The sequence below is a fragment of the Vicugna pacos genome, chromosome 9 (genome assembly GCF_048564905.1).
Source record: "Vicugna pacos chromosome 9, VicPac4, whole genome shotgun sequence".
Classification (NCBI taxonomy): Eukaryota; Metazoa; Chordata; class Mammalia; order Artiodactyla; family Camelidae; genus Vicugna; species Vicugna pacos.
This window is the reverse complement of record NC_132995.1, coordinates 9,035,992-9,061,748: the sequence shown is the minus strand read 5'-3', so window position 1 is coordinate 9,061,748 and position 25,757 is coordinate 9,035,992. Positions and strand designations below refer to the sequence as shown.

General features: G+C 51.9%; 1 protein-coding gene across 1 annotated transcript; it reads right to left on the bottom strand.

Moving 5' to 3' along the window:
* Positions 1–6,554: 6,554 nt before the first annotated feature.
* Positions 6,555–25,735, bottom strand: EXOC3L2 (exocyst complex component 3 like 2). The gene is made up of 12 exons (XM_072968766.1): positions 25,685–25,735; positions 21,763–22,298; positions 17,961–18,594; positions 16,334–16,445; positions 15,286–15,387; positions 15,083–15,183; positions 14,761–14,871; positions 13,660–13,795; positions 10,733–10,855; positions 10,290–10,445; positions 9,358–9,479; positions 6,555–7,186 (listed from the first exon to the last, which is right to left on the bottom strand). Exons 2-12 carry the CDS (start codon positions 22,280–22,282, stop codon positions 6,913–6,915), a joined length of 2,391 nt encoding a protein of 796 aa, XP_072824867.1. The 5' UTR covers positions 22,283–22,298; positions 25,685–25,735; the 3' UTR covers positions 6,555–6,912.
* Positions 25,736–25,757: the final 22 nt, after the last annotated feature.

The window sequence follows — 25,757 nt, the reverse complement described above, 5'->3', positions numbered from 1 at the left end:
AGAAAAAAGCTCACACATATTGAAAAGGAAGATATAAAATAGTCTTTATTTGCAAAAGGCCTAACAGTCTCTGTAGAAATCCCAAGGAATCTACAGAAAGAAAAAAAGCAACAACTAGAACTAAGAAGTAAATATATCAGGATTGCAGGATAGAAGGCCAATATTTTTAAATGGTATTTCTACATGGAAGCAATAGATGACTGGAAAATGAAAGTTTAAAGCCAATGCAATTTACAGTTCAAAAAAAAGTCTTAAAAACAAGAAAACTCAGGGTAGACTTTTTTTGCAAAACATTGGTTTCAGTTATATACATATATAATGTATATGTGTTTGTTGGATTGCGATCTAAAATATATTTTTTTAGGTCAAGAAAGTTTGCAAGCCACTATAGCTAAGTGACACTGGCAAATAAAAGCAAAAATTAACCTCAAAAAAAGCCAGTGCAATTTACAATATAAAACAAAAACTAAAACATTAAGAAATAAATTTAACAAAATTTGTGGGAGACTGGTACACTGAGAGTTGCAGAATATTGCAGAGAGAAATTATAGAAGTTTTTTTTAAAATGGAGAGTTATACCTTGTTCTTGGGTCAGAAGACTCAATAGTATTAAGAAGTCAACTTTCCCCCAAATATGTCACACTCAATGAGATCTTAGTCAAAATTCCAGCAGATTTTTTTTGGTACATATTAACTATTTGATTCTAAAATGAATATGGAAAAATAAAGGACTTAGAATTGATGTAATTTTGTAAAAGAAGAACAAAATTGAAGAACTTACTCTTGCTGACTTTAAGGCCTACTAGAAAGTTACACCAATCAAGATAGTGTGGTATTGGTGTAGGGGTCAGCATAGATCAGTGGGATAGACTAGAGAGTCCAGAAATATATTCATATATATATGGTTAGCTGATTTTCTACAAAGATAAACAGTGTAATTCAATTTGATAGCTACATCAAAAAAAAATTAACTTGAACCCCTACCTCACACCATGTACAGACCTCAACTCCAAATAGATCCTAGACCTAAATGTAAAAGCTAAATCTATGAAACATCTAGAAGAAATAGGAGAAATATTTGCATGCTTAGGAGAGGCAAATATTTCTCAGGACACAAAGAGCATTAATCCTAAGAGGAAAAAAAATTGGATTTCACTAAAATTTAAACTTCTACTCTTCAAAGGTAACATCAGAAAATTAAAAGTCATGCCAAAAACTGAAGAAATTTGTAGTATATATATTTAATGAGAAACTTGTCTCCAAAATGTATGAAGAACTCAATAATTAATTAAAAGACAAACACTGCAACAAAACTAGGCAAAAGCCTTGGATACTTAACAAAAGAAGATATGTGAATAGCCAATAGGCTTATGAAAGATGTTCAATTTTTTAAATCAATATTCTATTTTTTAAAATTGAAGTATAGTTGGTTTACAATGCTGTGTTAATTTCTGGTATACAGCATAGTGTTTTAGTTATACATATATATTCCTTTTCATATCCTTTTTCATTATGGGTTATTACAAGATATTGAGTATATTTCCCTGTGCTATACAGTGGGATCTTGTTGTTTATCTATTTTATATATGGTAGTTAGTATCTGCAAACCCCAATTTATCCCTCCAAACCCTCCTCCCCATCCCCTTGGTAACCACACGTTTGTTTTCTATGTATGTGAGTCTCAATATTTTTAAACATTATGAAAATTTAAATTAAAACCACAAGGAATACCACTACACACCTACTAGAATAGTTGCAAATTTTAAAAGACTGATAATATCAAGTGTTGGTGAGAACAAGGGACACCACCAGCCTGGCACCAAACTGGAAATAGCCCAAATGTCCATCAACAATAGAATGGATGAAAAAAAAAAAATTCTGACAAGTCAATATAATGGAATCCCATAGAGTAATGAGAATGAGCAAAGTACTGTTTTATATAATAACATGGATGAATCTTGGGGGGAGGATATAGCTCAAGTAGTAAAGCACATGCTTAGTACGCGTGAGGTCCTGGATTCAATCCCCAGTATCTCCTCTAAAAAACAAATAAATAAATAAACCTAATTACCTCCCCTCCGCCAAAAAAAAATTTTTTTTAAATAAAGTTTGGGGAAAAAAAAGAATAATTAATAGCATGGATGAATCTGTCAAATATAATGTCAAGTGAAAGAAGGCAGAAACCAGAGTCATTGGGATGTATGATTCCAATTATGTAAAATTACTGGTGGGAGTAATCAGTAGTGTTGGACCCAGGATAGTGATAAACTTTGTGGGGCAGGAGTGGTTGGGAGAGGATTTGAAGGGGAAAGATTCATATCTTGACCTGGGTTGATTACAGAGTTTCACTCTGGAATTTCACTGAGGTTTGCACTAATGATCTGTGTGCCTTTCTGTATGTTTATTGTACTTCGATAAAGAATTTCAAAATATCTGGGTGGAGGGTATAGCTCAAGTGGTAGAGTGCATGCTTAGCATACAGAAGTATTCAATCCCCACTACCTCCTCCAAAAATAAATAAGTGAACCTAAGTACCCCCAAAAAAAATCCTAAAAAAAAAAAAAATTTCAAAATAGCCAAAGAGAATAGTTTATGAATTAGAAATTGGTCATTTCCTGTCTCTCTCCAATCCTATTCCCCAGAGGTAGCCATGGATGCAAAATGGGTAGTGCCTTTATCCAGAGTTGTAAATGTATTTCCTGAACTGTAGCCACTGTCCTGCACTTCGTGTTTTTCACATAACAGTGTATCTTGGAGGATGTTCCCTATCAGAACTCTGAAGAGCTGCCTCCAATCTTTATCAGCTATGTTGTATTCCACTGGGGGCTATACCTACCAAACCCAATTATACCAGTCGTCTATTGACTGTTTTCCATCTTAGCACTTTGAACAGTGTAGCAATGGCTATCTTCCTTCAGGTGTCGGTTTTGCACCTGTATGAGTTTCACAAGGGGATGCATTCCTAGAAGTGGGATGTCTGAGTTCAAGTCTAGGAGCATTTTCAAATTCCCTTTGAGAATCATTCCATGTATAACAAAGTGCTTTAGGTGAGATTACAGGGAAATGTGAGGGATCTATTGATCCCATTTTCCTCCTCAGGGCCTCTGGGATATCATGAGCTGCAAGGTGATCTTTGTGGTCCAGGTGGAGGTTGGAACTCAGTGCAGATACCTCTTCCTCCAGGAAGCCCTCCCTGATTCCTAGGGTCAAGGAACCCTTGGGCTTCTCTAGTCCTCCTGAGCTTCCCAACTCTAGCCTTGACCACTCTGGATGACAGATGTGTCTCCTCCTTGGACTGTCAGTTCCATAAGGGTACGGCCAAGGCTGTCAAGGTCACCACGGTGTCCCCAGCACCATCCTGCACAGGGTTGGACACAGAGGATGAACTTGGATATATGAATAGGTTGACAGATGGAATGAATTTATAGGAATAGAGAGAGTCAGGACTCAGAGGGGACAGGACTCAGCACCCAGGGACCCAGAGAGGAGGCAGAGAGGCTCAGAGAAGAGAATGAAGACTTGAGGATTGGGAAGGGGTTTCTGGAAAGAGACAGGGTCTCAAGGGGAGAGACAGAGACTTAGAGAGGGGTGGCATCTCAGGGAGAGGCATGGAGACTCAGAGAGGTGGCTGGGGTTCAGGCTGGCGAGGGTCACGGGTGCCCCGACAGCAGGTGGAAGTTGCAGAAGGCCTGGAAGCTGAGGCTCCAAGGGAGAGTGGGAGCTCGGTAAGTTTCCTCTTTTATTCCCCCTCTTCCTGTGGACAGCAAAGTCCAGGCTTGTCTCCCTCCTCAAACCAACTACTCAGATCTGGAGGGCTGGGGAGGGGCCCAAGGGCTCTGCTGGGTGGGCCCTGGACATCCTTGTTCTCTCCCCTAAACCTCTGGGGCCTCCTCCACCCTGTTCGGGTGCTTTGATGGGGCTGCCTTAGAGCTCAGCAGAAAATAACCCTCCTGGGTACACAATTTGTCAGAAAGGCATTGGGCCGAAAAGGAGGGTCCTGACCCTCTCTTGGTGGGGACGGAGGGGAGAGGGCAGGTGGATCCCAACCCCTTGTGCCTCTCCTTTCCCAGAATTTCCTGCCCAGGTGCCTTTCTGGTCCTGGCTGCAATTTCTCATTTTGATGAAGTTGAATTATCCTGGTCCCAGTTGAATCAACCCCAGTCTGAGCAGAGGGCACAGCCACCTGGAGACTGCCTTCTGCCCTTTCTCCTACCCTGGACCATGGTCATGGCCCATAGGGGTAGTCCCCTCCCCATCTGGCTCCATCTCTTTTCTCTCCAATGATGGGGCTGCTCAGCTACTTGGGTGGGTGACCAGAAAAGTTCAAATCCCAGCCTCTGCCTGTAACATACAGTTGGTACCTAACTTTCTGAGCCTGCTTCCTGCCTGAAAGAAACAGTCCCCTTTCCTAGGGCCAGGGGCCGGTGCCATGAGATGCTATGCATTTAAGATACAGTCAGGGAGCTCCTTCCATAGGACACTGGGATTGAACACACCTCCATCTGAGTCCAAAGAGCTAATGTTTTCCGAGCACTTTCCATGGGTTGGGATCTGGGCCAAATGCCTCACACACCTTCTCATCGCTGAGCCCTCCCAGCCTGCTCACTTTTGTTGTCAGAGCCTGGGGTGTGCAGGTGGGGCTCTGCTCCTGGCACTTGTTGGATGGTGACCTTAGCTGCATTCCTGCCCCCGTCTGGGCCTCTGGTTCCAAATCTGCAGTGAATCTGTTGAGTGAATCCTCGGGAACATGGTACTTGGCATGCATTTGGTACTATTAAGACCCTTTCCCCCATTTCCCAAAAGTGGAAACTGAGGCTCAGAGTAGGATTAGAACATCTCAGGGGACCGAGAAAATGCTTGCAATCTAGAGAAAAGTGGGGCAGCATATTCATAATCAAAAAGTAGAAACAGCCTAAATGTCTGTCAGCTGATACATGGATAAACAAATTGGAGTATCGCCATGTTGTGGAATATTATTCAGCCTTTAAAAAGATGGAAGTCCTTCCATTGGTGACAATACGGGTGGACCTGGAAGCCATCATGCTAAGTGAAATTAACCAGTCACAGAAGGACAAGTTCTGCATGATTCCACTTACATGAGACATTTAAAAGTCACAGAGACAGAGAAGAGGATGGTGGCTCCAGGGGATGGGAGGAAGGGGGTAGGGGGAGTAGTTTAATGAGCATAAAGTTACAGTTACACAAGATGAGTGAGTTCCAGCACTCTGCTGTACCACAGCGTGCCTACAGTTAACACTACTGTGCTGTGCACTTAAAAGTGTGTTAAGAGGGTAGATCTCATGTTAAGCGTTCTTAACACACACACACACACACACACACACACACACACACACACAAGGACCATGTAGTGTGCGGTTTTGAAATGTCCAGAACAGGCAAATCTACAGACAAAAAGTAGACTAGTGGCTGCCAGGGCCGGAGGGGGATATAGGGCTTGTGTTGATGATTAAGGGATGCAAGGCTTCTTTTGAGGGGTGATGAAAATGTTCTAGAATGAACCGCGATGATGGTTGCACCAGTCTATGAACATACGAAGGGCGACTGAACTGTGCACTTTAAGGGGATGAATTGTCTGGTGCCTAAATTATGTTTCAAAACAGCCATTTTTAAGCAGGGCACCAAAATCTGAAAAGCACTCTGCCAAACTGAGATGAATACAGCTCTCATTACATGCCTACAAACTGCCCTTTGTTAATTCAATTCCTCTCTTGTATATCAATGCTACAGAAAGTGTTATTTTAGGACGTGGAGTGAGGAGTGTATGTCCTCTGGACATCTCACCTTGTCCTGGGCAGAGAGGTTAAGCAGTACCTCAGAGAGGGATAGGAACCACACCCCAGAGAGGGTCAGCTTCCTGCTCAGCGTCATACAACCCTGGGGCTCCAAGAGTCCTGAGTTCCCACCTTCAAACGTGAGTTCAAATGTGCGTGAGGTTCCAACCCCAACCTCCACACTGACCCCTGACTGCCTCCTCCTTCCGATTTCGCAGGGAAGAAAAAAAAAAAAGAGCCACACCAGGAAGCATCCATCACAAGCTGTCCAACTGGGCCGGAGGGGCAGAGGTCAGCAAGGAGGTGACCTCAAGGTCTCCGTGGGGACCAGGATCCGGCGGGGCTGGGGGTGAGTGGCTGGAACTTTTCCCACCCTGAGATTTTCCTGCGTCAACCCAGGAGGGCGCCCTGGATGCCGCCAGCCCTGCCCCCAACCTCCTTCCTCTTCTGATACAGCTTCCCGGTGAAGGACGGGGGAGGGGCGGGGGCTGCCAAGGTGGAACCACTCCACCCAGAAAGGAAGGCGCTTTGCGACTGACCAAAATGAGGGGCCCCAGCTCAGAGAGGCCAAGGGCCTGCCGGGGAGTCACGCAGCCCTGGGGACTTAGTATAAACAAGGCGGCCCTGCTGGGCCTCCCTCGCCCTCCACTGCCCTGCCCGAGAGTTGGACCCCAGCCCGGCCGTGGGCGTGTGAGAAGCCCTTGGCCCTGGGCCCTGCCCCCGGCCCTTCCTCCCCCCACACACTGGGGACTCAGCCCTTCCTTGTGTTAAATAGAAACCTCTTTATTCTAAGTATCGTACGTTCCTTAATACATTGGCTTGAGGCCAGACCTTGAGGTGAGGGGAAAGGGGGGGCTTGGGATATTTCTGGAGAGCCTTCCAAAACGCCACGCACCACACACTGGGCTAGAGAGGTGGTGCTGGGGGCGGGCTTCGTGGCCGTGGACAAGTCCTGCTCCTTCGGGCCTGTTTCTCTTCTGGACAGGGCGTTTGAGGGTAGGTGAGGAGACCCTGAAGGATCTCTCCCGCCCAGAGGTCTGTGGTCCCAGGCAGGGAGCCAGGAGGACGGTTTGTCAGCAGCAGAGATGTGGGGTGGTGCCCAGGCGGAGCCTGGAGTGTCTCAGTGCTGGGCCCGGGGCTGTGATGCGGACGGAGGCCGAGGCCAGGGCAGATGGGCCAGCCGGGAGAGGGGGATGCAGCCCAGGGAGAGAGGGAGGCTGAGGCAGAAAGGTGGCCGGGGCACAGGGATGTCTGCGAAGAAGGCATGGTCCCGAGAGGGTGACAGAGCTCCCCCCTCTGACAGTTCCAGGTCCCGGGCCACCGCCAGGATCTCATGGCGGGCAACTGTGTGGCGCAGGCCACGGATGTCGAGGAGGGTGGCCACGTGCTTCTGCCTGTGGGTAGAGGAGAGGACAGGTGCATGGGGCTCTCTGATTCAGACACACTCCCAGCCCACCTGTGGACCCCACCTAATCTGTTCCAGAACCTGTCTTAGCTCTAGAGCCCCTCTCCTCCTCCAATACCAGTCCTCCAAAGTGCCACCCCTCCCGCCAGGCCCCCTAGATCCCACCTCCATCCCAGCCCTCCTCCAGAACTCCCCTCCCAACCATTTCCAAATCCTCCTACTCACCACGGATGTCAGAGCCCTCACTTCCAAACCCAGCACAAAAATCTTCCTTTGCACCCCATCTGAGTTCCTAATTATTTAAATAACCTTCAATCTTCACCCCCGACTTAGCTCAGATAGCTCCTAAATTTCCATTCTGGTACCTTCACACCTGTTTAAGCTCTGGACTCTGTAGCAACCTGAACGTCATCTTCACTTTCATCACGAACAGCCCCACATCAGCACTCAAATCTAGGCTGGAAATGCTCACCACACCCCCATCCTAACCCTCACCTCACCCCAAGGCCAGGGCTGGAACCTTCTTCACCATTACAGTTCCAGAGCCCTCATCCAAATTCTGACCCTGGAACACTCACTTCACCCCTAATCCATTCCTGGAATTGTTCTCAACCAAAAGTCTACTCCAGAACTTAAAATTCACCTTGGGGACCCTCACTCCAACTAGAAACTAGGTGCTCAAAACGAACTCTATTCCACAATCCTTGCACCTAAATCTAACACAATGGAACTTTCCCTTCACCCAATCTCAACTCTAGATCAAGGATCCAACACTCAACTCTAGAACCACTATCTGATTCTAACTCGAAATCCTGAACCCAACATTCTTTTCCAGAACTTTCATTTCAAACAGAGCTCTGGAGTCTTCACCACCTCCCTTCACCCAGCTCAGTGCCTTCACCCTCCCACATCCCAAGTTTGGAATCTCCACAGCTCCAAAACACTCATCCAAAATGGGGCTCGAGAACCTGCTAGCTTAACTGAGCTACAAAACATGGCCCCCAAAACTCAGCTCTGGAACCCCTCCCTGCAGCCCAGCTGGAGACCTTTCAAACTGAGCTTCGTGTTCAAATTCTGATTCAAGTTCAGAAGCCTCAATCCAGCAGGAGTGCTGGGACCCTGGCCTCTGTGCTTTTCCAAGGACATGAGCCCCACATCTCAGAACCAGAACCGTGCATCCTGAATCAGTTCCAGAATCCTCACCTTCAACCCCACGCCCTCAACCCTGGCTGATGCATCACTCCCGGGTCCTGTGGGGTTTGTCTCTCTGAGTGGAGAACGTCTGTCTGCCTGACTCTCACTGCAAGAGTGCCACCACTGCCACCACCGCTTACAAGCGGCAGTGTTGTGTGGTGGTCAAGGGCACCAGCTTTAGAGCCTGCTGCCTGGGTTCATGTCCCGCCTTTGCTGCTTGCTTGCTAGCTGTGGCATTTGGGGTAAGCTACTTAATTTCTGCCTGACTTGGATGGTACCAAGGACTTAGAGCAGTGAGGCCTTTTACTTGTAAATATTTTCCAAAAATAGCTTTTATTCTAAAATAACCCTTTCTAATAGGGTGGGTGTGTAAGATGCTTTCTGAGGTCTGACGTTAGGACTCGAGCAAGAACTGGTATTGTGACTGCTGTCACCATAGATGATGATGCTGATAGTGGTAATGACCATGACGAATCCCTCAATAATCCTACAAAAAAAGTACTATTGTCCCCACGGAACAGAGGAGGACACTGAGGCTCAGAGAGGATCACGGAGAAAGGAAACGGTCCCTCAGGATCTGAATGGCGCCTGCCACCGTCCCAGTGCGTGTGCGCCCGTGTGCCCGTGCGTGTCCCCATGTCCCCCGCGGCTCCCCTGCTGGGCCGGCCCTTTCCTGCCGCCAGGCGGCCCCGCGCCCCCCTGCCCTGGGCTTCCTGTGACTGCTTGTTTGTTTGCGAGCCTTGGTGGCGGCGGCAGCAGCGACGGCGGCGGCAGGAGAAGGAGGGAAATCGTATTAATAATGCCCTGGTTCCAGCAGGAAACGGCCGTCAGACACGCTCGCCGCCTCCCTCCCTCGCCCAAGAGGCAGGAAACGCAGGGACGGATGCCAAGGCTCACCGGGAGACCTCGGCCTGGCGGCAGCGCGGGCAACAAGGAACCAAGCCGGCGTGGGGGTGGGGATCTCACCTGATGTCTGGGTAGTCCCGCACCAGCATCCCCACCTCCATCTGGATGCTGGGCGTGTCTTCCAGATGCAGAACTTCGGCCAAACGGGGCACCACGGCGTCCAGCCACGAGGCCTGGGACTCCTGCAGAAAATGCCTGGCTTACACTCTCGCCCCAATCAACACCCACCCCTCAAAACCACAGCCTCCCAAGACCTCGCCTCTCCCGGCAGTCTTGTCCTTAAAACCGGGCAGAGGGCAGACTATGGTCAGAGGTGACCTGGAAACTTTGGAAATTTGAAGGAGCACCCATAATATAATCTACTCCTGGTTTTGCAGATAATCTGGGGCTCGGGGACACCCCTCAAAACCTATTCCAAGTTTGCAAAATGTTACCATCGGGGAAACCGAATATGGTATGCCAGAGGTCTCTCTGCACTCTTTCCTACGTGAATCTACAATTCTTTCTCCTCCTCCGAAAAAACTTTTTTTTAATTCCAAGGGCTCTCGGCTAGAAACTCCCAGAATAGCCACTAAGTGAGGCTTTTCCGGTCCTGCTGATTGCAACTGGGTACAAACAAGATTTGGTGATTTTAAATGCTTGGATTTGGGAACGCTAGCATTCTGAGTTTCTGTTGCATTTAGCTTTTATCTGTGCTCATAGTAATAGCTAACGTTCAGGACCCCAGATCCTAAGACTTTACTGAAACTTAACTGATTTAATCCCCATAGCAATGCATAGGGACCATTTTTCTTATTCGCGCCTAGAGCGAACTCTCACCTCGAGAAAGCCGATTTTTACCCGCAGAGGGTAAAGATCAGAGTGCTACTATTGGCTGAAAGTTGGGTGAGGGTCTTATTCTAAGCCCCCTTCCCTGGGTATCGAGTCCGGGGATTCCCGGAAGCCAAGGGGTTTCCGCGGTTTCGGAGCCCCCGCCCCCGCGCCGCACTTACCAGGCGCCTGAACAGCCTCTGCAGCTGCGCCGCGTCCTCTCGGAGCCTCCCGGCCACGCGGCTGCGGGTCCGCGTGGAGCCGCAGCGCAGGCGCCCGCGAAACAGGGGCCGCACGTACTCGATCAGCGCCCGCCGGTGCAGCTCGGCCACCAGCGCCTGGCGACCCGGGAAGATGCGAGGAGGTGTGAACTGCCGGTTACCCCCTCTCCCCGCTTCCAACCGCCCGTGCCCACGCGGGGCATCCAACGGGAACCCCGCCCCGCCCCGCCCCCAGCCCCCTGGCAGCCCTCTGGTCTCCCAATGGGTGACCCCTGACCTGTCCCCCCAGTCAGCACGCGGACTCCCCCTACCGGCCCCCAAAGAGTGCCCCCATGTCAGCCCTCTCCGCTTTGCCCCCCTCCTCCCCCTCAACCCCGCACTCCTCCCCGCACAAGCAGACGCACCTGGTAAGGCTCATCCTGCATCCTGCGCAGGGCCAGGGCCTTAGCGCCCAGCGTGCCCACGATGCCATCCAGGGCCTCAGAGCTGCTCAGCCACTTCCTGCGCATCAGCTTGTTGAAGTGCGGCTGGGAGACGGAGTGGGGAGAGGGTCGTCACTCTCCTTCCTTCTGCCCACTTTGCGTGGTTTCACCATTCAACATTTGCTCCCCAAACCATGCTCCCAGCTGAACCAGGGCTGTGCGATGCTGAGGACACAGCAGTGACAGAGACAGCCTGGCCCTGCCCTCCTGAGGTTCACAGTCCAGAAGGGAAGACAGACCTGTCCCCAAATAGTGACAACCCAGAGGGGTAATGCCTGGAAGGAGGGAGCCCAGGGGTACAGGAAACCCAGAGGAGAGGCCTGAGTCAGCACAGCCAAGGAGGGCTTCCTGGAGGAGAGGGCATCAGAGCTCAGGCCCGTAAGATAATTATTAGTCAAGTGAAGGATGGGAGAGGGAGTGGCTCAAGCAGAGAGGAAAGCCAGTGTGAAGAAGGTTCAGATTTCAGATGGACCAGGAAGAAGGTCAGTGTGGGTGGTAGGACCATCTGTATAATTCACAGGCCTGATGTAAAATGAAAATGGGAGACTTTTGTTCAAATATTAAGAACATCAAGACAGAGACAGCAGAGCTTTACCAAGCTAGAGCCTTTCTAAGTGGTGGGGGCAGGGGATGTATGACTAAATAGTGAAGAGATGGGGTTAGCCAGGTCAACAGAGCAGAGCCCACAGGCCTCCTGGACTGAATGAGCAGCCCTAGATTTCTTGTGAGAGCACTGGGGAGCCATGGCAGGTTCTAAGCAGGAGAGGGAGAGGGTCAGCTTTGTGCTTCACCCAAATGGATGGGAGGGAGCAAGACTGAGGCAGAAATGGGGGGTCTGCAAAGGGGAAAGGAGAATGCAGGTGATCCATTCATAGGATGGAGTAAGTGGCCACCTGTCGGGGGAGGGGAAGGAGGCATCTGGATCCTAGAGGTGGGCTGATGGGAAGTGGGTCTGTCCCTGAGATGGAGGCTGGGAGGAGCAACGGGGAGATGCTGCAGTCGGGTGGACAATGGGAGTGTAAGGACACCTCTAGGGCTGCAGTCCATGGGGGTCTGAAGCAGTTTCCTATCCCACTCAACAGCACCTCTTTCCTGATCTGTCATCCCCAGTTTTCTGAACCTCCAAAAATGAGGCCTGAGAGCTTTTGTTGACAAGCACGTGCCAATTAAATGAGCCGATGCTCCTGGTACAGCACTCGACTCAGACTTTATTGCTGTTGCTATAAAGTCTACACATTTATGAAGATCACAATGGCCAATACCCAAGGGCCAGGACCCAGGCTAAGCACTTTCTGTCCACAAGCCCATTGCTTCCTCCCAGCCATCTGAGAAGACTGGCATTCCTGTGCCCATTTTCCAGATGAGCAAACAGAGATCCCAAGAGGAAAGTCACTTGCCCAAGTACCCCTATCTGGAAGCAGCATAGCTGGGCCCACTCACTGACTTTCTTTCCCATACTTGTTCATTTAGTCATTCAACAAACACTCTCTGAACCCTTTCTGTGGCCCAGCCCTGGGTGGATCACTGGGGACACATCAGGGAATGCCTGGGGACATAGTGCAAAATAAGATAAACAAAACTCTAAGTGCTTGCTAATCATAAATAGTTGAGGAAATCTGAATTCTGATCTGATATTTGGTGATATGAAGGAATGACCGTTTCATCTGTTAGGTATGAGAATGGCATTGTGGTTATGTTTGTTTAAAAGGGATGAGTTCCTTATCTCTCAGAGATACAGGCTGACGTGGTGATGGATGATACAAGGTGTCAAGAATACAGTGGGCAGGAGGGGCAGGGGAAGAGATGGAGCTGATACTTGCTGGAGTCCATCCACCAGAGGTCATTCTGTCTACTTTTGTGTGTATTTGAAAATTTTCCATAATAAAGCTATTTTAGAAACATTCCAACAAATCCTTGCCCTTGAGAAGCTAACATTCCAATGGGAGGAGACGGATGGGGGGGGAGCAAAGGATGTAGCATGGCAGGTGGTGATAAGTGCTCTGGAGACAAATAGAGCGGTGGGGGGGTGTGGGCATCTCAGGGGCTTCTACTTTAAATAGGACAGTCAGGGGAGATCCTTCTGAAAAGGTGACTTTTGAGTCAAAACTTGAAAGAGGTGAGAGAAGGAGCTCTGTGGGTATTAGAAGGGAGAGTAGTCCAGGCAGAGGGCATGGCAGGTGCAAAGGTACTGAGGTTGGAATGCCATGTTAAGGAGCAGCAATGGGGTGGATGTGGCTGGAGTAGAATAAGCAAGTGGGAAAGTGGGAGGAGGTGAGGTCAGAGAGGGAAAGGGCAGACCATGCAGGGCCTTGGGGACCATGGCAAGGACGTTGGCTTTTGCCCTGAGTGAGCTGGGAGCCATGGAGGGTTCTAGGCGGAAGAGGAACATGTTCTGATGTACAACACGGATTGAGCAAATGTTACAACATGCACACACGCCTCAGTACCCCCTCCATACTCCCACCAGCTTCCCCACCCCAAGTACGCTCACCCACCTCTGAACCTAGTCCCCTCTGGGCATGCGCAGGAGCCTAGAGATGAGTGAATGGGGCTCTAGAGTCTAGGAGAGGCTGGCCAGGAATTTGGGGGACCTCAGTGAGGAGGGGCTCCATCCAGCCCCCAAGGCCCTTTCCTGCTGATGGCTCTCTGTCCTCCCCCCTATCATATCCTCCCACCTCTTCCTTCCTGCACCCTTCTCTGTCCCCTCAAATGGCCAGACATAGCCATCACCCTCCCCACCCTATCTGTTTCCCCAACACTGACTCATGAGCTGAAAGGAACTGCAGGATTGAGTGGGGATGCTCCCCTGTCCTGGCACTGGCCCCACCCCAGCCCACTGCCTTCCTCACCTGCAACTCCTGGAACAGCAGGTCGGTCAGGACACGGTGGCAGAGCCGGGTCACACGATCCAGAGCACTGGCAGCTGCTTCCCGGGCCGGCTCACTTTCAGGGGGCCCCACCCGGGCCAGGCGCTCCGCCAGAGCCCTTTAGGGATCAGTAGAGCCAAAAGTCAAGGAGCCCCAACATCTCACCCCCACTGCCTGGACCTGTCTCCCCAGAGATAGACCCTATTTTGTGGGGCACCAGGGTGACAGGTCAGATGGGAAGCTGAGGAAAGTCAGGGGCTTTGGGGAGGTCCTGGGGGCTGAGAGGTATCAGAGGATGTCTGGAGAGTTGGGGGTCGTGGGGGCCCTGAAATGTCTAGGAGGCTTAAAGATGTAGTGAGAGGGAAGGGGTCTCTCTGGGTCTCTGTATCTCTTGATGTTTTCTGGGTGAGAATGGGGATGCTTCCATTCTAAAAATCTGTGATATTCTAAAGGACTCTAAATCTAAAATTTTACCCTTTTCATTTTCTGTCATTGTTATTTTGATGACCATCTCCATTGCTGAAAGTATAACCTGGTTTGGAGGGCAATTTGGCACTTTCTGCCTAAATCCCAGCAGACCCCCTTTTGGGAGTGTACCCCCGAGTCCCCACACTTGTGGGGGCTGACAGATGTGCCCAGTTTTTCCCTGCAAAAGAGTAGAGGCAATTGTCCTTCCATTGGGGACAGCTTAAATAAATGATGATTAATAATAATATGTCTAAACCGTGGAACACAGTTCAGATATGAAAAAGGAATGTGAAACTCTTCAGGCTCTAACAAAGTCCTCCAAGATGTTAAGGGGAAGAGGGCAGAGTGTGTTGAATATTCTTCCACTTGTATTTTTTTTTAAGGAAAAGGAATATATTTTTTTGCATATAGTTAAATGTATTTACTTGTATGTATGAAATATGCATATGCATGTATATATGTGTATATGCATAAAGTATGCCTATGCATAGATGTACTTATTTACATGTATTTACCAGTAAATGTATCAAATGCCCCTGCAATGATATGGGAAACATTAGCAATAACGGGGTTGGGGAGTGTGGGAAGGAGGCTTTTCACTGTGGGTGCTCTCACCTCAGGAGGGGCCCACAATTGACCAGGGAGATGGTCCTGCTGATATAAGTGTCGGGTAGCAGCTCCCGGACTCCTGGGTTCTCATGGAATCTTTCCACGCGCTGCTGGAAGCTGGTGGGAGGAGGAGAGGATGGCATGACAGATGGAGTGCTGCAGGATGGGGGTCCCTGGCTGGGCACTCAGCCCAGGCAAGCCTGTGATCCCCGTGGAGGCAACCCTGCCCACCTGACCTGACACACTTTCATCTCTCCTCTCTCTGTTGAATCCCAGATCCAGATGCCCCGCACCCCCAGACCTGCGCCCTGCCGCAAGCCGTCCATACCTCTGCAGGAATTCTGCCAGCCCCCCGAGGCAGCAGTGGGCCATCCGCTCCCCAAACTCCTGGCTGATGCGGGGCGCTCGCTCCGTGTGTTCTTCCAGCAGCTTCATGGTCCAGGGGATGAGAAAGGGTGAAGAGGGAATGAGGTCCCACTCTCCCGCCCAGCGCTGTCCAGCTGATTCTCCTTCCTCTTCCCTACCCCCTACCTCACACACATCCTGTGCCAGGCTGCTGGACCAGTCCTCCGCACTCCCCCAGTGCTCCTCGTCCTCCTGTAGCACTCGAAGCAGGGCTGCCCGAGTCTGCGCCTGGAGCGGGGAGGTGGGAGAGAGGCTGGACTCAGGGTGCCTGGGATACTCTCCCTCCCTTTGTCCCAGCAAGATCTCCACACCTTCGTCCCAAGCAGGCCTGGATTCTACCTGTGAGCTCACCGAGGTAACTCTGGGCAGGAACCTGGACCAGAAAACCACTCCAGTCACTTCCATTCCTAAGCCTATTATTTGGAACTTGATATTAAGAGTTTGTGGTCTTGAGCCTCCTCCATCTAATAGCCAGAGGGTTTACAGGTTTATTCTCTCATTGTCTAATGGTTCTAACAGTCTGCTCTCAGGTTCAGCAAAACACTTTGTTCAAGATTTCCAAATTCTGTGATTCAGGAATTCCAAGGGCCTGGGATTCTAAGGTTTACACATCTCTGATTCCCTGGCCTTCAGTTCAGTGAGTCTGAAAATCTAGACATGTTCAGTTTGCAGATTCAAAGCTCTCAGGTTGCAAAGAATTCTGATATCTGTGGCTGGGGCAGGACTGGCTTTCAGATGGGAAACAACCCTGTGGCTGGGCTCGTTGTTTATGGCTGCGCCATTCTGCTCAGCAGTGCCAATGCCCGGCCAATTATTAACCACATTTACTATCCGCCCTGCTTATATGCAGACATGCTTGGATGCCCTCCTTCTGGGACTCTTTGGGTCTGTGACTGACTCTCTCTTGCTGTAAGATTTGAAGGGTCCAAATGTATTGAACCTTTACTGTGTGTCCTGACATCTGGCTGGGTGCTTTGGGATGCAACACTGAGCATAAGACTGAAGTGATCAGATGGGTGTACATTTTGATGTATTTTGGCCAGAACTCAAAGTCCACAAAGGGAAGAGGGAGATGGAAATAGGGAAGAGGGGAGAGGAGAGGCCCCAAGCTCAGTGTGACCCCTCCCTCTGTGCAGAGCACCCCCCTCAGTCATCAATGCCATGTCCCAGGTACCTTAACATCTGTGACACATTCATCCTCCAAGCCACGAAGGGTGCCAGGGGACAGAAGGGACCCCAGTTCCCCGTTCTCCAAGGCGACCATGTCCACCAGACCTAGCACCTCTCTGGGGCGGGGTAAGAGACAGGGAGGTCTGTGAGAGGTGGGATTGGGCAGCTGGACCCCTCCCCACCTCCATCCCTTCACACCCTGTGTGTATGTGACCTGGGCCACTCCCTTCCTCTCTTGAGGCCAGCTTTGCTCATCCCTCAAAGGAAGTCTCTGGAATTGTTGCTCCCCTGGCTCCAGCTCTCTGAGTCAGCTCCCTGATGGATGGTGTCCGGGCAGGACTTGCAGGGGTCAAGTCCAGGCTTGATGATCTGACACGCAAGGTCTCACCCACTAGAGCTTCAGCAGACGGAAGCTTTCTTCCACCTCCGCTCCTAGTCCCGACCAGTGCAGCCCTCACTCCCACTTCTGTGTTTTTGCCTTCCCCAGCCTGTGCCTGCCCACCCCTCCCCACCACCCACACACACACCAGGCTTTTTCCAATGGCTTCTTCTTGGCCAGAAGCCCTGCAAATCAGACTTCACTCAGGTCTTACCATTCCACACTCCCCTATCCCCCCTCCATCCCTCACGGATGGGGTGTGAATGTCATCAACACGTACTCCCAAGTGGGATTCCCAAAACGTCCCATTCTTCTGGTGACAGCATCCTGATTTTGTTTGAGGAACCACCCACTGCCTTCACCTTCCAATGTGCAGTTTGGGTGTGGCTAACTCACTTTTCCCTGGAATTGGTATCGACCCAGTCATAGCTAATCACCATATTCCGTCCCCCAGCCACAATGATGGATGTGTTTTCAAATTCAAAGGCTCAATGGTTATGAGTCTAGGACTGGGACATTCAATGGTATTCAGGTTCTACGTGTATAGACTTCTAGGGGCCAAAAGTGCTACCGTCCTAAAACTGTAAGAGTCAAGGGTCTGGGATCCCAACAGGGGATGAAGCTAAGGTTTAGGTTTCGAAGGCTCATTGGTGCTAAATTCTAAGATTGAAAGTGTCATCAAGTCTAAAGTTCTAAGACTGGAAGAGTCACCAGGGCTAATGCCCTAGGGTCCAAGGCGGGAGCAGTGTAAGGGTTCTAGAATCCTAAGGGTCAACAGCGTCAAGACAAATAAGGGTCATTGGTGCTAAGTTTCTAGGACTGAAAGGGTGGGCAGTGCTAAGATTCCAAGAGCGTAAGTGTTGACTATTCTAAGGTTCTTGGATTGGAAGGATCAACAATGCTAAGATTCTAGGACCAGTAGGATGGCCGGTGCTAACGTTCTAGGACCAGAAGGATCCAATACTAATATTCTAGGACCAGAAGGGTGGCCAGTGCTAAGGTTCTAGGACCAGAAGGATCCATGTTGCTGAGGATCTGGCGCTGGGAGCGCGGAGAGCGCTAGGAGTCTCGGATTGTGAATGTCACCAGTGCTAAGCCTGAAAGGGTCAACGATGTTAAGGTTCTAGGATTGAAGGTACAGGGGCCTTAGGATCTGAAGAGGCCAAGGCCGGGGAAGGGGGGGTGGAGGGAGCTATGCGACCTTGGGGCAGTCGGTCCCTAGGCTGGGCGGTCTGCGGCGGCCCCAGCTCACCTGGGGTACACCTGGTTGTGCCAGTGCAGCAGCGCGTAGCGGTCGGCCAGGGGAAGCCTGCGTCGGGCGGCGGCCCCGATCCACTCGGCCAGCGCGCCGTGGTAGCCGCGCAGGTAGACGCCGAAGGCGCCCAGGCCTGCGGGGTAGGAGGGCGCCAGGCGGCCCCGCACCACGCCCATATCCTCCAGCAGCCGCCCCCGCAGCGCCTCCAGCTGCCCCGCCAGGCCCCCGGGCGCCCCGGGCGCCGCCGCCTCCAGCCGCTCCCGTGCCGCGCGCGCCACCGCCTCGGCCCAGCGGGCGCGCAGCTTGCGGGCCGCCTCGGGTCCGCGGCGCCCGTCGGCCGCCTCCTCCTGCACCAGCACCTGGCCGAGCTGCGCCACGGCGCCCGGCCCGGAGCCCGCGCCCGGCCCGGGGCCCGCCAGCGTCTCGCGCACCAGCGCCCACAGCTCGCGCTGCAGGGCCTCGTACAGCAGAGCCACGTCCCGCGCCCGGCGGCCCCCGCTCGCGCCCTCGGCCTTGGGCGGCCCCGGCGCGCCGCCCCCCGACGACGCCAGCTCCTCGGCCTCCAGCTCCAAGATGTGCTCGTCGGCCCGCGCGAGCTCGCGCTGCTGGATCAAGCTCAGGATCTCCAGCACTGTGGGCACAAAGAGGGAGATCAGGGGCAGGAAAACGACGCGGGGAAGGGGTTGTGGAGAATGAGAAGGGGTAGGAGGTGAGGATAAGAGGGTTAGGGGAGGGGGAAAGGGGTGGGGCCGAGAGAGGAGTCGGGGCGTTTCAGAAGGGGAAGAGAGACGGGTGTCAGATGAGGGGTCGGGGGCTGGGGGTGGGGAGGGGAGGAGAGAGGTAGTTGAGGGGTGGTTGGGGAGAAGGAGGGTGGGCAAATCTGCGCTGGAGAAGGACGTCAAGGGAGGAGGGTGAGGAGAACCGAGAGAAAGACGGGAGGGGTCGGGACTTGGGGAGGGAGGATGGGGGAGGGGCAGAGGAGGGAGCAAGGGAGAGAGTCGGGACATGGGGGAGGAGACTGGAGAGGGTTAGGGAAGGGAAGGGGTTTGGTGATGGAAGAGAGAGTCTGGATATGGGAAGCAGGTCAAAAGACTGGAGGGGTCTGATTAGGGAAAGGATGGTGAGGGGAGTACGAAGGGGGCAAGGGGTTGAAGAAGGAGAGGGTTAGGGCTTCGGATCAGGGGTCAGGGCATGGGAGAGGGTATCAGGGAGTGGGTTAGGATATGAGTAGGAGTCAGAGGAGTTGAGGGCGGATAGGATAAAAAAAGTGCAACAGGGCCAAAGAAAGGCATCAGAGGAGGTCCAATGGCCAAGGGAGGACAGTCTGAGCCGGGTAAGGAGGGAGAGGGATGGAGAACCAGTGGACTGGTGGGCAGAGTCGGGGTTTGGAGGTGGGAAGAGGATATGAAGACGAGAGATGGGTCTTTTGTGGGTGGGGACAGCTGTAGGGGTGATCTGGCTCTCTGATGATTCACATTCTGCCAAGAGAGGAGAGTCATGGGATTGGGAGGCCTCTGAGTGAAGGCAGAGGGAGGGTCCCAGTGGCCCAGGGTTACCCCTCAACACCTCCACCCCCCTCCACTTCCTCCCTGGCAGAGAAACTATTTCCTGGCCAGTGCTATTTCTGCCCATCCGTTTCCAGAAGGCGGGGGCTCCAGTCACCCCCTTCTCACCTCCCTGCGGTGCCCTCCCAGTCCCTCGGGAGCAAGGGCTGAAATAGTCTCTAGCCAGGATGTGGAGGGCATCAGAGGACGAAGAAAGGGCTCTCCAGTGCTGGGGCAGCAAGGGATGTCCATTGGGGGAGGGCTAGGGAGGGGGGTGGGGTGGGGGAAATAGTGGCAGGGTTGGGAGTGGGGCTGAATGAAGGCAGCGGTTGGGACAGGGTTGGGAATGTGGATGGAGTTTCAGGGATGGGGCTGGAGATGAGGATGGGGATGAAGGTGGGGGTTGGGGTGAGGGAGTTTAGGATTAGGGTGAGGTGGGGGGTGAAATCTGAAGAGGGAGGTGGGAAAGGAATTGAGGATGGCATCTGGGGTTTCAGGGTAAGGGTGGAGGTGGAGATGAGTTTAGGTGAATGTTGAGGATGAAAGAAGGTAGAGATGGATGCAAGTCTGAAGAAATTTGGACATGAGTTGAGGTTAGAAATGTAGACAGAGTTGAAGTTGGAGGTTGAACATGGAGGGGTTAGGATTGGGACTCGGGGTGGGGTGGAGATGGGATTAAGAGTGAAGGATGAGGTTGAGTTTGGGGTTAAAGTTGAAAATGAGGGCTGGGAGGGACTAGGAATGGGATTAGGACTGAAGAAGGAAGTTGGGAAGGGAAACGGGGTTGAAGGTGGATGCTGAGATCCTGGGGTCGGGGTTAGGAGTGAGACTGAAGGGGGAAAAGGTTGAAGTTACGCACGGGGATGGAATTGAGGATGAAATGAGAGTAGAGGAATGGGCCGTGGCATGGGTCTGGACCAGTTGGCTGTTGTCATGGTATTGGGTGTTAAGGGTGAGGTTAAAGATGGCCTTTGGAGAAAGGGATAGTTGGGAATAAGCATGTGGATGTGTCTCAAGGTGGAGATTACTGATGGGGTTGAAAGAAGTATGGGTGGAAACCAAAAAGGCACTGAGGAATACATTGGGTTTTGGGGTAGTATTGGGGCTGAGGATACAACTCAGGTGGCATTATGAGTTGAACTGTGTTTATTGCCCCCAAAGAAAAAACATATGTACAGTCCTAACCCCCAGGACCTCAGAATGGGATCTTATTTGGAAATAGGTTCTTTAAAGAAGTAATCAAGTTACAATGAGGTCATAGAGTGGGGCCCTGATTTTGTATGACTGGTGCCCTTATAAGAAGGGAAACTTGGACGCTAAAATAGACACACACAGTGGAGAAGATGATGTGAAAACAGAGAAAAAGCCAAGTGAGGATGGGAGATTGGGGTGACGCGGCTACAAGCCAAGGACACCAAGGATGACCAGCAAAGCACCAGAAGCTGGAAGAGGCAAGGAAAGAGTCCGCTACAGATTTCAGAGGGGCCATGGCCCTGCCGACCCCTTGATTGCAGACCTCTTGGACTGCAACAGAATAAATGTTTATAGTTTCAAGTCACCCAGTTTGTGGTACTAACAGGAAACTCACACAGTTGGTGGTAGATTTGAGGGGATGTAGTTGAGAGACGAAGGTAGACATTGGGCATGGAGGTGAGTTTGAAGATGAAGTTTGGATGTAAGTTGAAGGAAGGATAAAGTTGAGGGTGGAGGCAGGGGCTAGGGGGTTAGGATTGGGATAGAGTTGGGGTTCAGAGTGAGGTGGGAGAGGAGAAGAGATGGGGGATGAAGGAGGAGGCTGAGGTGGGGGTTGGAGTTTGAGGCCATGGCTGGGGCTAAGGATGCCAATGAGGTGGAGTGTTAGAGGTTAGGGAGGGACAAGGGGCAAGGTCAAGGACAAATGTGGATACTTTGAAAGGAGATGAGGTTGAGGTTGAATTTGAGGGTAGCAAGGGAGAGAGGTTGAAATCGGGGATGGAAAGGGGGATTGGAGGAGATGAGACTGAAGTTGGTGATTCAGTGGTGGTTGGACAAGGGGGTGAGGTTGAAGATGGCAGGTGGAGAGAGGGACAGATTGAGGATGAGGGTGGAGATAGGGCTGAAGCTGGAACTTGGCGAGGGGGATTAGGACTGCAGAGGGGATGGGGTGGCCGTGTACATGGAGGTGGGCAGATGGAAGTTGCGGGTGTAAATGGAGATGGGGTCACAGGTGGAGACACGGTGATTCTCCCAGGTCTGGGCCAGGACTCCCAACTCACCTGACAATGGCTCCTTCACCTTTGGGGGCTCCGGGACCTTGGGGGGGGGCTCGGGGGCCGCCTCGCCTGCAGGCACCACCCGCTCTGCCAGTGACACCCGCTGGGGTTTGGGCCCACGCCCCAGTCTCAGGAAGGCCAGTCTCCGAGCAGCCTCCCCAGCTGCCTCCTCATCGCCGTGGGCTCGGATCCCCTGAAGCCTGGCCAGGAGGCCAAAATCTGCCGAGCTCCTGCGTATCCCAGGTGTCAGCACACGGCCCAGGAAAGAGCGAGGCTGCTCGTCCCCGGGGCTGCCCGCCCGCCGGCCAGGGGTTCTGCCCAGCCGGAAGGGGGCCAGGCCTGCCAGCTTCTCCAGGGTGGCACGGCGGCGACAAGATGCTCCGTTGGGCAGGGTACCCAGCTCCTCAGCCTCCTCTTCCAGCCCTGAAACTTCCTCAAAGGGGTTTCGAGAGGACCTCAGGGGCAGTGTCCCCGCTCGGGACACCTTAGAGTCTGCCACCCCTAGACTCTTCAGAATGGGCATTTTGACAGGCAGGGACCTGGGAAAAAAACAATGGACCATCGATGGTATTGATGACAAGTGGTGTTGATGACAGTGCTTCTGTGCGCCTAGCATGGTCTGAGAATTTACCTCTTGAATCTGCAGCAATTTCATGAGGTGAGGACTATCATCATGCCCATTTTGCAGATGAGAAAATTGAGGCTCAGAAGGCATTTGCCTCCAGTCCCACAGTGATTCAGGGACAAAGTTGGGATTCTCATCAGACCTGTCAGATTCCAGATCCCGGGTTCTTTCCCCAGAGCATGGGCATTCAGACCCTTTCCCTACCTTGCTCCTGCCCTGGAGTGTTCAACATCTCAGTGGACCCTCCTACTTCATGAGGAAATAGGCTCAGAGAGGAGAAGCATCTTTCCGAAAGTGGCACAGCCAGCAAAGGGCAGAGAGTACATAGGGACCCAAGCCCCGTGCCACTGTCTACCCAGGCATCCAGTTCACACACTTGGGCACCTGCTTCCTGTCCCCTGTTCAGTTAGTACCCCTGTCCCCTCTGCCCCACCCCATCCATTCTTTCAGCCAACAGTTACTGGGGATATTCTTTGTCCAGAATAGGTAAATCCACAGAGACAGAAAGATTCATGGTTGCCAGTGGCTGGGAGAGGGGGACTGGGGACTGACCACTTAATGGGTCCAGAGTTTCCTTTCAGAGAGATAAAAATGTTCTGGAACTAGATCGTGGCTATGGTCGACAACATTGTGAATGTAGTAGATGCCACTGAATTGTACACTTTCAAATGGTTAATTTGATAAGTTTTATATTATGTAGATTTTAATACACACACACACACACACACACACGCACACTTATTAAGTATTTGCCATGGGCCCAGCCCTGTGTAGGCATTGAGAATACAGCAGTGGCCAAAGCAGACCCAGTCCCTGCCCTCATGGGGCTTGAAGCTTCCAAAGTCTTCCCCCTTCCATCTCCTAAATCCCTGTCTCCTCCCTCTTCATGGCCCCTACCCTAGTCCAAGCCCCTCCTGCATCCCTGCTTCAGCCTCCTCCTCGGTCTCCAGCCTCTAGTCCTCTAGTCCACCCCTGAGGATCTTGTTAAGGCTCAAACCTGCTCCTCACCCTCTCTTAACCTTCTGTGGCTCCCTAGTGCCCTCGGGACAAAATCCAGCCCTCTCGCTGGCCAGCCATGCACCTCACCAGTGCTGATCCACGTTCTCCTCCTCCTTACTCCAGGCGCCTCTGGGTTTCAGCATGTACTGGTCCTTTTACATGCAAATCTGTTTTCCATGTTCCATTCAGGCTTTAGGTACTGCTCCAATGCCATCTCCTCCAGGAAGCCCTCCTGGATGCCCAAGCTGAGTCAGGTGCCCCCTCTCAGGACTCCTACTCTGGGTCATCGCTGTCCAGGGATGGATCTGTGTCCTCCACTGGACTGTGAGCCTCAAGAGGGCAGGGGCAGGGCTGATCTGGGTCACCACTTTGTCCCCAGCTCCCAGGGCAGGCCCTCTGGGAATGAATGGGTGCCAAACAGGAAACAAAGGCAAGGGCTCCATTCCTTCTGAGGTAGGAGGAATGAGAAATCAAACTGGAGAGGTCAGCAAGGAGCAGGCTTGGGCATTCTCCCAAGGACACTGGGGAGCCATGGAAGGGTGCTTTTGAAAATGATGAAATAGTCCAAACATTCAGAAAAGTATAGAAAACAAACATACTGTTTACATGGTTTCAAACTCTCTATAAACACTGTCCTGCTAGGTGTATCCCCTGTAACTTGCTTTTTATTTTTTCTCACCTGATACATGGGAGATTTACCCATGCCTGTCTCTGTGGCATTAACTGATTTAAGTGCTGCATACTATTCCACGGTGTTACTGTGACGAAACTGTGTAAAGTGTCAGATGTTCACACGTCCCTCTATGGCTGGACATGTAGGTTGTTTTAAACCAGGATGGGTTCTGAGCAGATGAGGGGCAGGGTCAAGACTGGGCAGTGGGTGGGGTGCATGGGGGGCCTCAGGTAAGGCTAATGCAGAAGGGGCCCTAAGTTGGCTGAGCCGTGGGCCAGAGCATTTCCTTTCTTAGTGAGGAGCCCCCTTCTTTCCTCCCTGACTTCAGCCTCTAGACCTTAGCTGTTGTTTTTCAAGCCTCCTGTTCCTGGAAACAACATCCCAGCCTCTCCAATCTCCTTGGTCCCTGATCCCCCAGGGAGGCAGTCACCATGGCAACCCTTGTCTGGCACCCCCACGGCTGTGGGAAATCGATACCAGCCCCCTATACACACACACTATTCATACCCTGATTTCTCAGTCTTCATCTTCCAGACTGGTTTCCACATGCCTTATCCCCAAAATGGCTCCATCATCCCCTAGAGCCAGCTCCATCATTGCCCCCCCCAAAACTCTACCTTTTCACTCAAAACAGGGGGCTCCAATTTCCCTCCAATTGAAGTTAACATCACCCAAACTAGATTTTTTTCACCAAAACTAAGTCTGACACTCCCCCTCTGGCTCTCACATCCACCCCCAGACTGGATCCAATATGCCCAAACCATTTCCAACATCCCCAGACCTAGCTGCAACATTTTCCCAAAACTGTCCCCGACGTCTTTCCCCTTCCTGGCTCCAACACCCACCTCTGCAAACTGACTCCAACATCCTGCCCCATCCAGCCCCCTCGTCTGCCTTCCAGTGCCCAGCCCCTGACTCACTTCCGAGGCATCCCTCAAGCCCCCAGCCTCCCAGCTCTTGCAGGATGTCTTGGCCACCAGAGCTTCCCTCTTTGGGCTCCTCCTCCTTTTCCTTGCTGCCAGCCTTTCCCCAAAGTTCCAAACCCTGTGCAGACGGGCCAACCTGTTTGCAGAAATCATCACCTCCAGTCCCCAGTGTCCGGATTAGGGAACTGCCTTTACAAATTGTGTATCCAAGCCAGACCTCTACAACCCCAATCCAGACCTTGCCCCCAAACAATTCTGTCACCAGCCCAGCCTGTTTCAAGCTGATTCACATCTTCACTCCCAACCTCGTCCCCATCTCTGTCTCCTGCTCCATCTCCATTCCAACCCTCGTCCCCACTCCCACTTCCAAGACCTCATCTCTCGGGGATGGAGCAAAGCGCTCATCCCTCTCTGGCCTCAGCCTTCCTACCTGAGCTCAGAGAGCATCCGACCCAATGACACTTCTCGCTTGTCCCTTGGTGTTGCAGGCTCTCCACGGCACCCTCAAAGCCTGGACCCTCAGAGACCCCAAGGTCTTCCCTGCACCCTCCTCCCGCTCCTTTCTCCTCTCACTGGCACCCTCCCAAGGTCAGGCCCTAGATTCTCTTTTAGTCCCCAGCCTCTCCTGGCTTCAGGGCACATATTTCTCCCAAATTCTGGTCCAGCCGCAAATTCAGAGGGCCCTTCCTCCCGCACACTCACCTTCTTGTCAATGTCCCTCTGTCCCTGCTGCTCTCCTGTCCTGAGGCTACTTCAGCCGGGACTGCTGAGAGCT

Coding starts and splice junctions, on each gene's coding strand:
- EXOC3L2 (XM_072968766.1), bottom strand. CDS start 22,282: ATGCCCATTCTGAAGAGTCTAGGGGTGGCAGACTCTAAGGTGTCCCGA. Junction 18,595..21,762: donor GGTGAAGGAGCCATTGTCAG/GTGAGTTGGGAG, acceptor TTGTGCCCACAG/TGCTGGAGATCCTGAGCTTG. Junction 10,856..13,659: donor TGCTGTTCCAGGAGTTGCAG/GTGAGGAAGGCA, acceptor TCCGTCTCCCAG/CCGCACTTCAACAAGCTGAT.